At 47.7% G+C, this 15,025-nt stretch overlaps 1 protein-coding gene across 1 annotated transcript; it reads left to right on the plus strand.

Annotated features, from left to right (window-relative positions):
• Positions 1-1,300: 1,300 nt before the first annotated feature.
• ZNF101 (zinc finger protein 101) lies at positions 1,301-14,574 on the plus strand. The gene is made up of 4 exons (XM_005596060.5): positions 1,301-1,417; positions 11,925-12,051; positions 12,717-12,777; positions 13,168-14,574. Exons 1-4 carry the CDS (start codon positions 1,415-1,417, stop codon positions 14,258-14,260), a joined length of 1,284 nt encoding a protein of 427 aa, XP_005596117.2. The 5' UTR covers positions 1,301-1,414; the 3' UTR covers positions 14,261-14,574.
• Positions 14,575-15,025: the final 451 nt, after the last annotated feature.

Raw genomic sequence — 15,025 nt, forward strand, 5'->3', positions numbered from 1 at the left:
TATTTTATTGACTGAAAATGAGTAGCCTGAGAAGTAAAGTGTAGGAAGCCTTGGCCATAGGACTAATAGCCTCATCTTAAATTCCTGATCTCTGGAGGACATGAGGGCCTCCTACCTGTTCCAGTGACCTGGGATTCTCCCCAGCTCCAAGGCATGGGGATGGCTTCGTTGAACACGGAGTCTGGAATTCCATGCACACTCGTGTGACCAGTGTTCTGGAAAAAGAAGCAGGAAGGGGCTGGACGCAGTGGCTCACACCTGTAATCCCAACACTTTGAGAGGCCGAGGCGGGCGAATCACGAGATCAGGAGTTGGAGACCAGCCTGGCCAACATGGTGAAACCCCATTTCTACTAAAAATACAAAAATTAGCCGGGAGTGGTGGCAGGCGCCTGAAATCCCGGTTACTCGGGAGGCTGAGGCAAGAGAATCGCTTGAAACTGGAAGGCGGAGGCTGCAGTGAGCTGAGATCGTGCCACTGCATTCCAGCCTGGGCGACAAGAGTGAAACTCCGTCTCAAAAAAAAAAAAAAAAAAAAAAAAAAAAAAAAAGGCAGCAGCAGCAGCAGGAAGGACCCACTGAGTACAGGAAGCCGACAGGGCCTGCTCTGGAAAACCAGGAGCTGTAAGGTCAGCCGAGAGAAAGGACAAAGAGACCTGAAGTCAATCATGTAAGTTTTATTAACCTGCTGGGCTGCCCTACCACAGTCAGAGGAGGCAGCCCCGCTTACAGACTACAGCAGGACTTTATAGGGCAAGGAACTGGGTCGAGGTGTGAGAACTGAGTCGGAGGTGCAGGTGTCCTGACCGCATCCTGGAGATGTTTTTGCCAGCTTTGTTATGCAAGGTGGACAGGTGTTCTGACCGCATCCTGCAACTGTCTGCCATTTCAGCTGAAGTCTTTTGAACAGTTACTGGAAGGGTCAGTGGGGAGGGGTTCTACTTCTAGCCCGGGGTGGAGTTGTGTGGAGGTCACAAAGGACTGTATTGTAAGACTTATGGGGGAAGGAGGGGAACAGTCTGGTTGGGTTGACCCTAACAGGAGCAAGTTCTGCTTCCATGCAAGCCCAAGTCTAAGGTCCCAGAGATAGTCCCGCCCTGCGAGGGGCTGCAGGTAGTACCTGTCTGTCACACCCCACACAGCTAGGATTCCGATCACTTCTCCTAGCCGCTCAAGCCCCAGGGGCGGGGCCTGGGGCGCCATCCAGTCGGAGGCGCTGTGGGGCAAACTGTCCAATCAGGTGCGCCGAGAGGAGGGGCAACTTCCAAAGCCGGAAGCGGTCAGTTTTCGCGCAGGTCCGGGTTTTAGTTTCTCGGTGAGGCCCCTGGTGCCCCGGGTACCGCAGATTCTGTCCTGTGGGACCTGCTCTGGCTGCTCCAGCCCCAGGGAGGACCCAGGAAACCCGGAAGCCGGAAATGGTGAGCGTGCGGAGTCGGGCGTCCAGAGACCTGAGGAAGAGCTGGTCGGAACCGGCAGTGGCGGGACCCGGGGCTCCCCGCGGCGACTGTGGGGTCTGGGACCCGAGTCCCCCAGGCACAGCTCGACCCTTGGTCCCCTCGGTCGCAGGGTGGAGCTTGACCAGCCGCCGGGACCCCGGGTGTCATGTCCCGGCCCCGGAGCCCTCTCAGGGCAGCTCCGCGCCCGCAGCGCCGCGTCTCCCCAGGTTGTGCTGGGGCCACAGGAGGGTCTTGGGGGGATCCTGCCTCGGGTGTGGGGTTCGTGCGGGAGGAGCCGTGGCCTGTGGGGTCCCCAGTTCCGCCTCCTTTAGGCGGCCCCCGTTTCCTTCGGAGTCTTCCAAAGGTATGGGAAACTGGGTTTCAAACCCACGACCCGGTCCCCCAGCCTCACTCCTCCCAGGACTGCAGTAAATCCCTAAATTTCCCCGCATTCCTCAACCCTAAGTTCTCCCTCCACTACATTCGCTTCACATTATTATTATTTTCATTATTTCTATTATTTTTGAGACGAGGCTCGCTCTGTCGCCCAGGCTAGAGTGCAGTGGCACAATCTCGACTCACTGCAACCTCCCCCTCCCACGTTCAAGTAGCTGGAATTACAGGTGCCCGCCAACACGTCCAGCTAACTTTTGTATTTTTAGTAGAGACAGGTTCACCACGTTGGCCATGCTGAAGTCCTGATCTCAGGTGGTCCGCCTGCCTCGGTCTCCCAAAGTGCTGGGATTACAGGCTTGAGCCACTGCGCCCAGCGTTTTAATTGTCATCTTTTCCAAGGAGCCCTAGATGGCACTTCTTAAAAGGTTCGTTTTCCGTTTGTGAACATTTCACATGCGAGCAAAGCAGAAAATAACCCCCAGACACTCCGATATTAAAAAAATCACTGTGCCTGCCCTCTTTTTACCTTCCCTAGGCGCGGACACCTTGTCAGACTGTCTTTGGGTGGAGGCTCCTCTTGGGAACTTCAGAGGGTATTGGGTCCTCAGCCCACCCTCCTATCTTACTGGTCCTGGGTTTCAGGACCGTACAGGGATTTGTTCCAGCTGCCCTGGGAAGAACGGGTGAAAAGTCTGTCCTGGTGTGGTTAATCTTTCCTGATTGTTTGATGAGCCTCCTAGGGAGGAGTTCTTTCTTTTGAAAAGAAATTTCCTTAGGAAATTCCAGAGGGAGTCCCTGCTGGCCCTTGGGGGTGGGGTGGGGCCAGAAACAGTAGAAAGAAACTTCCTGGCCGGGCGCGGTGGCTCACGCCTGTAATCCCAGCACTTTGGGAGGCCGAGGCGGGCGGATCACAAGGTCAGGAGATCGAGACCACGGTGAAACCCCGTCTCTACTAAAAATACAAAAAAAAATTAGCCGGGCGCGGTTGTGGGCGCCTGTAGTCCCAGCTACTCGGGAGGCTGAGGCAGGAGAATGGCGTGAACCCGCGAGGCGGAGCTTGCAGTGAGCCGAGATCGCGCCACTGCACTCCAGCCTGGGCGACAGAGCAAGACTCCGTCTCAAAAAAAAAAAAAAAGAAAGAAACTTCCTTCTGAGGCAGCTCAGGCTGGAATGCAGTGGCACAGTCATGGCTTACTACAGCCTCAACCTCTGGGGCCCAAGCAATCCTCCTGCCTCAGGCTCCCAAGAAGCTGGGACCACAGGCATGCGCCATGCCTGGCTAATTTTTATTTTTTTTGTAGAGACAAGGTCTCACTATGTTGTCCAGTCTGCTTTGGAAGTCAAAAGAGATTCTCCTGCCCAGGTGGCTCACGCCTGTAATTCCAGCACTTTGGGAGGCTGGGGCGGGAAGATCTCTTGAGCCCAGAAGTTTGAGACCAGCCTGGGTAACGTGGCGAGACCCCATTTCTATAACAAATACAAAAATTAGCTGGCTATGGTGGCGCGTGCCTGTAGTCTCAGCTACTCAGGAGACTGAGGTGGGAGAGTCACCTGAGCCTGGGAGGTTGAAACTGCCCTTAGCCCTGATTGCGCCACTGCACTCCAGCTTGTACTACACAGTGAGACCCTTTTTTAAAAAAAGGAAATCTTCCATTATGGCTGCAGAATATGAATACATTCCCACAAAAAAAAGGCATGGTAGGCCGGGTGAGGTGGCTCATGCCTGTACTCCCAGCACTTTGGGAGGCAGAGGCGGGCGGATCACGAGGTCAGGAGATAGACACCATCCTGGCTAACACGGGGAAACTCCGTCTCTACTAAAAATACAAAAAAACTAGCCGGGCGTGGTGGTGAGCCCCTGTAGTCCCAGCTACTCGGGAGGCTGAGGCAGGAGAATGGCGTGAACCTGGGAGGCGGGGCTTGCAGTGAGCCAGAGATGGTGCCACTGCACTGCAGCCTGGGCGACAGAGCGAGACTCTGTCTCAAAACAAAAACAAAAAAGGTATGGTAGATACACAGAAATTACTGATTTACAAAGATTCACCAGCACATCAGCTCGTCTCCTTTGCAGGCTGGGGAATTTGTGATGGTGGATAACTGTTCTGTTTTGTGTTATCTGGATTTGACAGATTAATGCTGAGTCCTTTGGGATAAGTTTGGCAACATCTAGAAGTAGTCAGATATGATCTTTTGTTTACTGAATGGTTTATTACGGAAAAAATACTGAATGACATCTGAAAGTGATAGATACTCGTCTCTTTTCCTAAGGATACTATTCCTACTCACAGGGCTCTCTCATGTTCTCATGTAATCACAGTTATTTCCCAGAGTTGCTGCCCCCTAATATTAATACCATCACCTTGGGTGTTAGGATTTTTTTCGTTTTTTTTTTTTGCGACGGAGTCTTGCTCAGTCGCCCAGGCTGGAGTGCAGTGGCGCGATTTTGGCTCACTGCAAGCTCCGCCTCCTGGATTCACGCCACTCTCCTGCCTCAGCCTCCCGAGTAGCTGGGACTACAGGCGCCTGTCACCACGCCTGGCTAAATTTTTTTGTATTTTTAGTAGAGACGGGATTTCACCATGTTAGCCAGGATGGTCTCTGTCTCCTGACCTCGTGATCCACCTGCCTCAGCCTCCCAAAGTGCTGGGATTACAGGCGTGAGCCACCGCGCCCGGCTGGGTGTTAGGATTTCAATGTGAATTTGGGGTTGCTGGAGTGCAGTGGCTCCATCTCAGCTCATTGCAAACTCCGCCTGTCAGGTTCAAGTGATTCTCCTGCTTCAGCCTCCTGAGTAGCTGGGATTACAGGCACCAGTCATCACGCCCGTCTAATTTTTGTATTTTTTTTAGTAGAGATGGGGTTTCACCATGTTGGCCAGGCTGGTCTTGAACTCCTGACCTCAGATGATCCGCCTGCCTTGGCCTCCCAAAGTGCTGGGATTACAGGTGTGAGCCACTGTCCCTGGCCTTTTTTTTTTTTTTTTTGAGACAGTCTTGCTCTGTCATCCAGGCTGGAGTGCAGTGGTGCAATCTCAGCTCACTGCAACCTCTGCCTCCCTGGTTCAAGTGATTCTCGTGCCTCAGCAACAAAGTAGCTGGGACTACAAGTACCTGCCACTATCCCTGGCTAATTTTTTTTTTTTTTTTTTTGAGATGGAGTTTTGCTCTGCCGCCCAGGCGGAGTGCAGTGGCGCAGTCTCGGCTCACTGCAACCTCCGACTCCCAGGCTCAAGCGATTCTCTTGCCTCAGCCTCCCGAGTAGCTGGGATTACAGGCACGCACCACAGCGCCCAGCTACTTTTTGTATTTTTAGTAGAGACGGAGTTTCACCATGTTGACCATGCTGGTCTTGAACTCCTGACCTCAGGTGATCCATCCGCCTCGGTCTCTTAAAGTGCTGGGATTACAGTTGTGAGCCACCGTGCCCAGCCTAATTTTTGTATTTTTAGTAGAGACAGGGTTTCGCCATGTTGGCCAGACTGGTCTTGAACTCCTGACCTCAGGTGATCCACCTGCCTCAGCCTTCCAAAGTGCTGTGATTACAGGTGTGAACCACTGTGCCTGGCCTGATATTTTTCAGTATATACTTTTTTCATCATAATCATTTTATTCATGAGACATTTTCAGACTTCAAGAAAAATTTCAGTAGGCTTTATTTTCTAAAAATTTACTTCAGCGGCTTGTAACTAGCAATTCAAGATGAACTGAGGGCAGGAACACTGGCAAACACCTGTAATTCTAGGTACTTGAGAGGCTGAGGCAGGAGGATCAATTGAGCCCAGGAGTTCAAGTCCAGCCTGGGCAACATAGTGAGATGCCCATCTCTTAAAAAAAAGTGTGTTTGTGTGTACATATGAAAATTATATGTATGATTTTATATATGTATTTATAAATTATATGTATGATTATATATTTATAAATTTATTTTTTTACTTTCGTGACAGAGTCTCGCCCTGTTGCCCAGGCTGGAGTGCAATGGTACAATCTCGGCTCACTGCAACCTCCGCCTCGCAGGTTCAAGCGATTCTCCTGCCTCAGCCTCCTAAGTAGCTGGGATTACAGGCGTCCTCTACCACACCCAGCTAATTTTTTGTAGCTTTAGTAGAGATGGGGTTTCACAATGTCGGTCAGGCTGGTCTCGAACTCCTGACCTCATGATCCACCTGCCTCAGCCTCCCAAAGTGTTGGGATTACAGGTGTGAGCCACCATGCCTGGCCCTATTGTTTTTGCTATTTTGGGTTTTTTGAGATTCTATGTACATTTTATTTAATTAATTATTTTTTTTTGAGACAGTCTCACTCTGTTGCCCAGACTGGAGTGCAGTGGCGTGATCTTGGCTCTCTACAACCTCTGCTCCCCGGGTTCAGGCGATTCTCCTGCCTCAGCCTCCCAAGTACCTGGGATTACAGGCACCTGCCACCACGCCCAACTAATTTTTTGTATTTTTAGTAGACACGGGGTTTCAACATGTTGGCTAGGCCAGTCTGAAACTCCTGAGCTCAGGCGGTCCTCCCACTTCGACCTCTCAAAGTGTTGGGATTACAGGCGTGAGCCACTGTGACTGGCTGGTATTTTTATTTCTGAAAAACAAAAAACAAAAAACAAAAAAACAGACACGAGATTTTGATAGGGATTGTATTGAATTTGCAGATAATTTTGGGTAGTATTACCTTCCAAATAATGTAGAGTCTCTTTTTTCTTTGACACAGAGTCTCGCTCTATTGCCTAGACTGGAATGCAGTGGCACAGTCTTGGCTCACTATAGCCTCCTGGGTTCTGCCTCCTGGGTTCAAGCGATTCTCCTGCCTCAGCCTCCCGAGTAGCTGGGACTACAAGTGCATGCCACCACGCCTAATTTTTTTGTGTATTTTTATTAGAGATGGGATTTTACCATGTTGGCCAGGCTGGTCTCAAACTCCTGACCTTAGGTGATTTGCCTGTGCCTGGCGTTTTTTGTTTTTTGTTTTGTTTTGTTTTGTTTGAGATGGAGTCTTGCTCTGTCCCCTAGGCTGGGGTTCAGTGCCATGATCTTGGCCCACTGCAACCTCCACCTCCTGGGTTCAAGCAATTCTCCTGTCTTAGTCTCCGGAGCAGCTGGGATTATAGGCACACGCCACCACACCTGGCTAATTTTTGTATTTTCAGTAGAGACGGGGTTTCACCATGTTAACCAGACTGGTCTCGACCTCCTGACTTTGTAATCCTCCCACATCGGCCTCCCGAAGTGCTAGGATTGCAGACATGAGCCATCACACCCAGCCAAATAATGTAGTCTTTGAACACATGAACACAAGATATTTTTCAATTCATGTCTTTAATTTCATTTAGCAACATTTTGTTATTTTCAGTGTACAAACAGTCTTTTGACTTCTTGGTTTGTAATTCCTAAGTGTTCAATTCTTTTTTTTTTTTTTTTTTGAGACGGAGTCTGTCACCCAGGCTGGAATGCAATGGTGTGATCTCAACTCACTGCAACCTCTGCTGCCCGAATTCAAGTGATTCTCCTGCCTCAGCCTCCCAAGTAGTTGGGATTTCAGGTGCCTGCCACCGCGCCCGACTGATTTTTGTATTTTTAGTAGAGATGGGGTTTCACCATCTTGGCCAGGCTGGTCTTGAACTCCTAACCTTGTGATCCACCCGTCTTGGCCTCCCAAAGTGCTGGGATTACAGATGGGAGTCACTGCGCCCGGCCTATTCAATTCTTTTTGGTGCTATTGTTTGTGGTATTGTTTTCTTAATTTCTTTTTCTCATTATTCATTTATGGTGCGTATAAATGCAACTGACTTTTTTGGTCTTGAGACAGTCTCCCTCTGTTGCCCAGACTGGAGTACAATGGTGTGATCTCCGCTCACTGCAACCTCTGCCTCCTGGGTTCAAGTGATTCTCCTGCCTCAGCCTCTCGAGTAGCTGGGACTACAGGCATGGGTTACCACACCTGGCTAATTTTGTATTTTTAGTAGAGATGCGGTTTCACCATGCTGGTCAGGCTGGTCTTGAACTTCTGACCTCAAGTGATCTACCCGCCTCGACCTCCCAAAGTGCTGGGATTACAGGCGTGAGCCACTGCACCTGGCCCCATTGTTTTTCATACATTGAACCATCCTTGCATTTTCTGGATAAATCTCTCTTGATCATGTCATATAATCCTTTAAATATGGCAGGTATGATTTGCTAGCATTTATTGAGGATTTTTTGCATTTATATTCGTAAAGGACATTTGTGGTTTTCTTTTTTGTAGTGTCAGCATAATTTTGACTTCATAGAGGGAGTTTGGAAATGTTTCCTCTTCAGTTTTGGAAGAATTTGAGGAGGATTGATAGCAATTCTTTTTTAAATATTTGGTGGATTTCAGCAGTGAAACTCTTTGGTGTTCTGGGTTTTGTATTTGTTGAGGTTTTTAAAATTATTATTATTATTTTTGAGATGGAGTCTTGCTCTTTTGCCCAGGCTGGAGTATAGGTGGTATGATCTTGGCTGACTGCAACCTCTGCCTCCTGGGTTCAAGCGATTCTCCTGCCTCAGCCTCCTGAGTAGCTGGGATTACAGGCATGCACCACCATACCCAGCTAATTTTTGTATTTTTAGTAGAGACAGGGTTTCACCATGTTGGTCAGGCTGGTCCTGAACTCCTGACCTCATGATCCGCCTGCCTCAGCCTCCCAAAGTGCTGGGATTATAGGTGTGAGCCATCACGCCTAGCCTATTATTATTATTTTTTTGAGACAGAGTCTCGCTCTGTCACCCATGCAGGAGTGCAGTGGCGTGATCTCGGCTCACTGCAACCTCCGCCTCCCAGGTTCATGCCATTCTCCTGCCTCAGCCTCCCGAGTAGCTGGGACTACAGGCGCCTGCCGCCATGCCTGGCTAATTTTTTGTATTTTTAGTAGAGACGGGGTTTCACTGTGTTAGCCAGGGTGGTCTCGAACTCCTGACCTCATGATCTGCCCGCCTCTGCCTCCCAAAGTGCTGGGATTACAGGCGTGAGCCACTGCGCCCGGCCAATTTATTAATTTTCTTTTTTTTTTTTTTTTTTTTTTGAGACGGAGTCTTGCTCTGTCTCCCAGGCTGGAGTGCAGTGGCCGGATCTCAGCTCACTGCAAGCTCCGCCTCCCGGGTTCAGGCCATTCTCCTGCCTCAGCCTCCCGAGTAGCTGGGACTACAGGCGCCCGCCACCTCGCCCGGCTAGTTTTTTTTTTGTATTTTTAGTAGAGACGGGGTTTCACCGTGTTAGCCAGGATGGTCTCGATCTCCTGACCTCGTGATCCGCCCGCCTCGGCCTCCCAAAGTGCTGGGATTACAGGCTTGAGCCACCGCGCCCGGCCTAATTTTCTTAATTTATGTTATTTTTTTGAGACGGAGTTTCACTCTTGTTGCCCAGGCTGGAGTGTAATGGCATAATCTTGGCTCACTACAAGCTGCGCCTCCCAGGTTCATGTGATTCTCTTGCCTCTGCCTCCCAAGTAGCTAGGATTACACGCGCCTGCCACCACGCCCAGGTACTTTTTTGTATTTTTAGTAGAGACGGAGTTTCACCATGTTGGCCAGGCTGGCCTCGAACTCCTGACTTAAGGGGATCCACCCGCCTTGGCCTCCCAAAGTGCTGGAATTACAGGCATGAGCCCCCGTGCCCGGCTGTTTTTTTTTTTTTTTTTTTTTTTTTTTTTAATTTATTACTATGCCAATCTCCTATTACTACAGCTCTATTCAGACTTTTTGTTTTTTCATGACTCAGTCTTGGTATATTGTGTATGTGTAGACATTTGTCCACGTAATCAATTATCTAATTTGCTGAAGTATTCTGAAGGACTTCTGAAACTAAGCCTGAGTTGTACGGTTGTATAGTTTTTTGTGCTCTGCTGTATGTATGTATTCTGCTGCTGCTGTTGTGAGTGTAAGGGTTGAGGTGAGGGGGAAGCATTCTATTGACCTATGACTTAGCCTCATTTAAAGATAATAGGCCGGGCACAGTGCCTTATGTGTGTAGTCCCAGCACTTTCAGAGGCAAAGGTGGGCAGATTGCTTTAGCCTAGGAGTTTGAGAGGAGCCTGGGCAACACAGGGAGATCCTATCTCTACAAAAAATACAAAAATTAGCTGGGTGTGGTGGTAGTAGGGGACAAAGTGGGAGGATCGCTTGAGCCTGGAAGGTTAAGACTGCAGGGGCCATGATTGTACCACTGCACTCTAGTCTAGACAACAGAGTGAGATCCTATCTCAAAAAAAATATTATATCAATATTTATTTATTTATTTATTTGGAGACAAAGTCTCACTCTGTCACCCAGGCTGGAGTGCAGCAACAGAATCCTAGCTCACTGCAGCCTTGAATTCCTGGGCTCAAGCAATCCTCCTGCCTTAGCTTCCCAAGTAGCTAGGACCACAGGCACCTGCTAACATACCCTGCTAATGTTTTAAAAATGTTTTTTCTGGAGATGGCCATAACTTTTACTTTTTTTGTTTTTTGAGGTGGAGTCTTGCTCTTTTGCCCAGGCCCACCACACCTGGCTAATTTTTGTATTTTTAATAGAGACTGGTTTTCACCATGTAGGCCGGGCTGGCCTTTAACTCCTGACCTCAAGTGTTCTGCCCCACTACTCTACAATGTCTGCTCTATTATTAACTAAGTTTTCATATGAATACTGGCCCATTGAAGACTCTCTTCTTTTCCTTTGATCTATTTGTTTATCTCCCTGCTAATAGTATGCTGTCCTGAATGTGATGGTTTGGAAATCCTTGGTGTGTGTTAGGCAAGCCATCCACCAGCTATTCAGGAGGCTTTGGCAATTATTAGATGTTAATTCCTGCACACCAGGTAGTAGGAGGTTTGGAAAAGTAGCTTTTGTTGACCTAAAATGTCTGTTTTGAGGATTTTTTTTTTTTTTTTTTTTTTTTTTTTTGAGACAGAGTCTCGCTCTGTTGCCCAGGCTGGAGTGCAGTAGCATGATCTCGGTCACTGCAATCTCCACTTCCTGGGTTCAAGTGATTCTTCTGCCTCAGCCTCCCAAGTAGCTGGGACTACAGGCATGTGCCATCAGGTCTGGCTAATTTTTTGTATTTTTAGTAGAGATGGGGTTTCACCATGTTGGCCAGGCTGGTCTCAAACTCCTGTCCTCAAGTAATCCACCCGCCTCGGCCTCCCAAAGTGCTGGGATTACAGGTGTGAGTCACCATGCCCAGCTGTATTGGGTATTTATGAAATTTTATAAGGATATCATTTGGAAAAAGGGACATCTTATTGAGGTTTTTCTAGGAACACGTGTCATCTTTCCACTTACTCCATTCTGCTTTGATAGAAATTTAAAAATTCTTCCATGAGGACGATTAAATATTGATTATGAGTCTTATTTACTACTTGATTAAATTTGGTCTAGAGTAAACTGCTTGCAACCTTCAGAATATTCTCTCTTGGTATAACCACATGGGATGAGCTCAATTCCCCAGTGGACAAGTTGTGACAACAAGTGTGACATATGCCTACTAGGAAAGCTCATTCAAGACTCAGTGCCCAGAGTGTTTTTTGGGGGCTAGTCTCCTAGGCATCGCTGCTAGTTTGGAGCAAAAGAGTAGGCTTTCAGAAGGAAAACAGTTCAGTCAGTACCATCCTGTTTGTCAATAGTAAACCGTTTAGCCACAGTGAGCCACTTTGTCACTTAGGTTGATGGGATCCCTCTTGTAGTCTAAGTTCCCCCTGATAGTAGCAAAGGTCGAACTTGGTGAACAGGCCTTTCTAAGGAGACCCAGACTCAGGACTGCTGAAAGGAGTGCTGTCTGCGCACCAGGTGGCGGCAGTTTGTTGTGACGGAGAGATCCTCTCTGCAAAGAGCATTCGGGGCAACGCAGCAGCACAACTGACTCCCTGGACCCACCACGGAGAGGGTGTTCCTCCTCTGCGGCTGGCTCTCCGAATAGGTCAGTTCTCACACCGGAACTGCTGTGAGGGAGGAAGCGCATGTAGATAGAGAGGAGGAGGCTGATGACTCAGTCATGGAGTGAGTGAGTGGAGAACCCGGCGTCATGGGATCACTCACGTATTGGGTAGAGATCCCCAGTGCTGAGTCTCACCCCTCCTCCTCCACCCCTGTGGGATGTTTCAGGACTCAGTGGCCTTTGAGGATGTGGCTGTGAACTTCACCCAGGAGGAGTGGGCTTTGCTGAGTCCTTCCCAGAAGAATCTCTACAGAGATGTGATGCTGGAAACCTTCAGGAACCTGGCCTCTGTCGGTAAGGAGGACAACATTTCCTTCCTTAGTCAATTAGAAGACAAGTGTGCTTTGGTCACCAGTGTGGTTGCACAATTTGGAATGTGGAAAGAGAATATGTTGGTGAATAAATCGGGCATCGTGGGCCAGGTACAGTGGCTTACCCCTGTAATCCTAGTGTTTTGGGAAGCCACGGTGGGAGGATTGCTTGAGTCCAGGAGTTTGAGACCATCTTGGGCAACATGATGAGACCCTGTCTCTTTAAAAAAAAAAAAAAAAACACAATGGTGGGGGGTGGGCAATTGTGGTGGCTCATGCCTATAATCCCAGCACTTTGGGAGGCTGAGACAGGTGGATCACCTGAGGTCAGGAGTTTGGGACCAGCCTGGTCAACGTGGCGAAACCTCGTCTCTGCTAAAAATACAAAATTAGCTGCGTGTGGCAGTGCATAGCTGTAATCCCAGCTACTCGGGAGGCTGAGGAAGGAGAATCACTAGCACTCAGGAGGTGGAGGCTGCAGTGAGCAAAGATTGTGTCACTGCACTCCAGCCTGGGTGGCAGAGTGAGACTTTGTTTCAAAAAAAAAAAAAAATCAGGTATTGTGGCAGTGTTTAATGAACTTAGAACCTAGTGATTTTTCTGTAGTTTTAAGTAATTCATGATGATTTCTCTGGGTCTACATTTTAGGAATCCAATGGAAAGACCAGGACACTGAGAATCTGTACCAAAATCTGGGGATTAAGCTAAGGTAATCTGTACTCACAAGAGGAAGAATGTAATAAAGATTCTCTTGAGGGAATCTTAGCACGTCAGGAAAATAAAAAAAAATACGAGACAAATAAGTACAATGTTCGATTTTTAACTGATTATTAGAAGATTGCCACCAAAAATCTATCCTTCAATGTAATATAGATATTGAGTGTCTGGACAGGGTACTAAGAATCTGTGACATGGATGTCACTGTTTGGATAATAGCTATGGGGAGCTGGGTAGCAGAATCATCAATACACTTCCTTTCTAATAATTCTGACCTGGCAGAAAACCTCCACTGTTTCTGATTTTGGTAGCAGCATAAGTCTTAAGACATGTCCATTAATAGAAAAGCGTGAATAAACCATGCGCTTGTCATTTGTCATAGAAGTCTGGTGGAGAGACTCTGTGGACGTAAAGAAGGGAGTGAACACAGAGAAACCTTCAGGCAGATTCCTGATTGTCACCTGAACAAGAAAAGTCATACTGGAGTGAAACCATGCAAATGCAGCGTGTGTGGGAAAGTCTTCCTCCGTCATTCATTCCTGGACAGGCACATGAGAGCTCATGCTGGACACACAAGATCCGAGTGTGGTGGGGAATGGGGAGAGAAGCCCCGTAAACAGAAACAACGTGGGAAAGCCTCCGTCTCTCCCAGTAGTGGTGCACAGCGCACAGTAACACCAACTCAAAAGAGACCTTATGAATGCAGGGTGTGCGGGAAAGCCTTTAATTCTCCTGATTTATTTCAAATCCATCAAAGAACTCACACTGGAAAGAGGTCCTATAAATGCAGGGAAATAGTGAGAGCCTTCACCGTTTCCAGTTTCTTTCGAAAACATGGCAAAATGCATACTGGAGCAAAACGCTATGAATGTAAATACTGTGGAAAACCTATCGATTATCCCAGTTTATTTCAAATTCATGTTAGAACTCACACTGGAGAAAAACCTTACAAATGTAAACAATGTGGTAAAGCCTTCATTTCCGCAGGTTACCTTCGGACACATGAAATCAGATCGCACGCGCTGGAGAAACCCCACCAATGTCAGGAATGTGGGAAAAAATTCAGTTGCTCCAGTTCCCTTCACAGACATAAAAGAACCCATGGTGGAGGGAAACTCTACAAATGTCAGAAATGTGCCAAAGTCTTTAGATGCCCCACATCCCTTCGAGAACATGAAAGGGCGCACACTGGAGAAAGACCTTATGAATGTAATAAATGTGGTAAAACCTTCAATTATCCCAGTTGTTTTCGAAGACATAAAAAAACTCATAGTGGAGAAAAGCCATATGAATGTAAAAGGTGTGGTAAAGCCTTTGGGTCGTGCAGTTCCCTACGAAGACATGAAATGATTCACACTGGAGAAAAGCCCTTTGACTGTAAACAGTGTGGTAAAGTCTTTACTTTTTCAAATTACCTTAGGCTTCATGAAAGAACTCATTTGGCTGGGCACAGGCCGTGCTTTGGCAGGAGGTAGGTGGATCACCTGAGCCCAGGAGTTTGAGACCTCAGATATCCCAGTTCTATTCAGAGCCTCAGATATCCCAGTTCTATTCAGATATCCCAGTTCTATTCAGAGCCATAAAAGGACTAATACTGGAGAAAAATTGTAGAAATATACAGAATATGGGGAAACTCTCATCGCTATCATCTCCATTCAAAGACACATGTCAGTGCACAGTGGAGATGGATGATACGAATCGAAGAATACACACTGGATGGAAATGTTAGGAGTTTGGAAAATACAGGAAACTTCAATTTTAACAATTATTAAAATTCACATGGGCTGTGCACAGTGGCTCTCGCCTGTAATCCCAGCACTTTGGGAGGTTAGGGTGGGTGGATTGCTTGACGCCAGGTATTCGAGACCAGCCTGGCAACATGGAGAAACCCCATGTATACAAAAAAATACAAAAGTTAGCCAGGGATGATGGTGTTTGCCTGTAGTCCCAGCTACTTAGGAAGCTGAGGTGGGAGAATTGCTTGAGCTTGGAAGGTCGAGGTTGCAGTGAGTGGAGACTGCACCACTGGACTCCAGCCTGGGCGACAGCAAGACCCTGTCTAAAAAATTGTGAGAACACCCACTTGAAAGAAATCCTATAAATGTAAGTAGTTTTGAAAGCCTGATGCAAATTAATAATTATATAATGCTCAAAAACTTAATCATGAATGAGTTATTATACAAAGTTATATAGCATTTATCGGTGGCTCATTCTTTTTCCTTTTATTTTTTATTTTTCGA

Source organism: Macaca fascicularis, chromosome 19 (assembly GCF_037993035.2).
Source record: "Macaca fascicularis isolate 582-1 chromosome 19, T2T-MFA8v1.1".
Classification (NCBI taxonomy): Eukaryota; Metazoa; Chordata; class Mammalia; order Primates; family Cercopithecidae; genus Macaca; species Macaca fascicularis.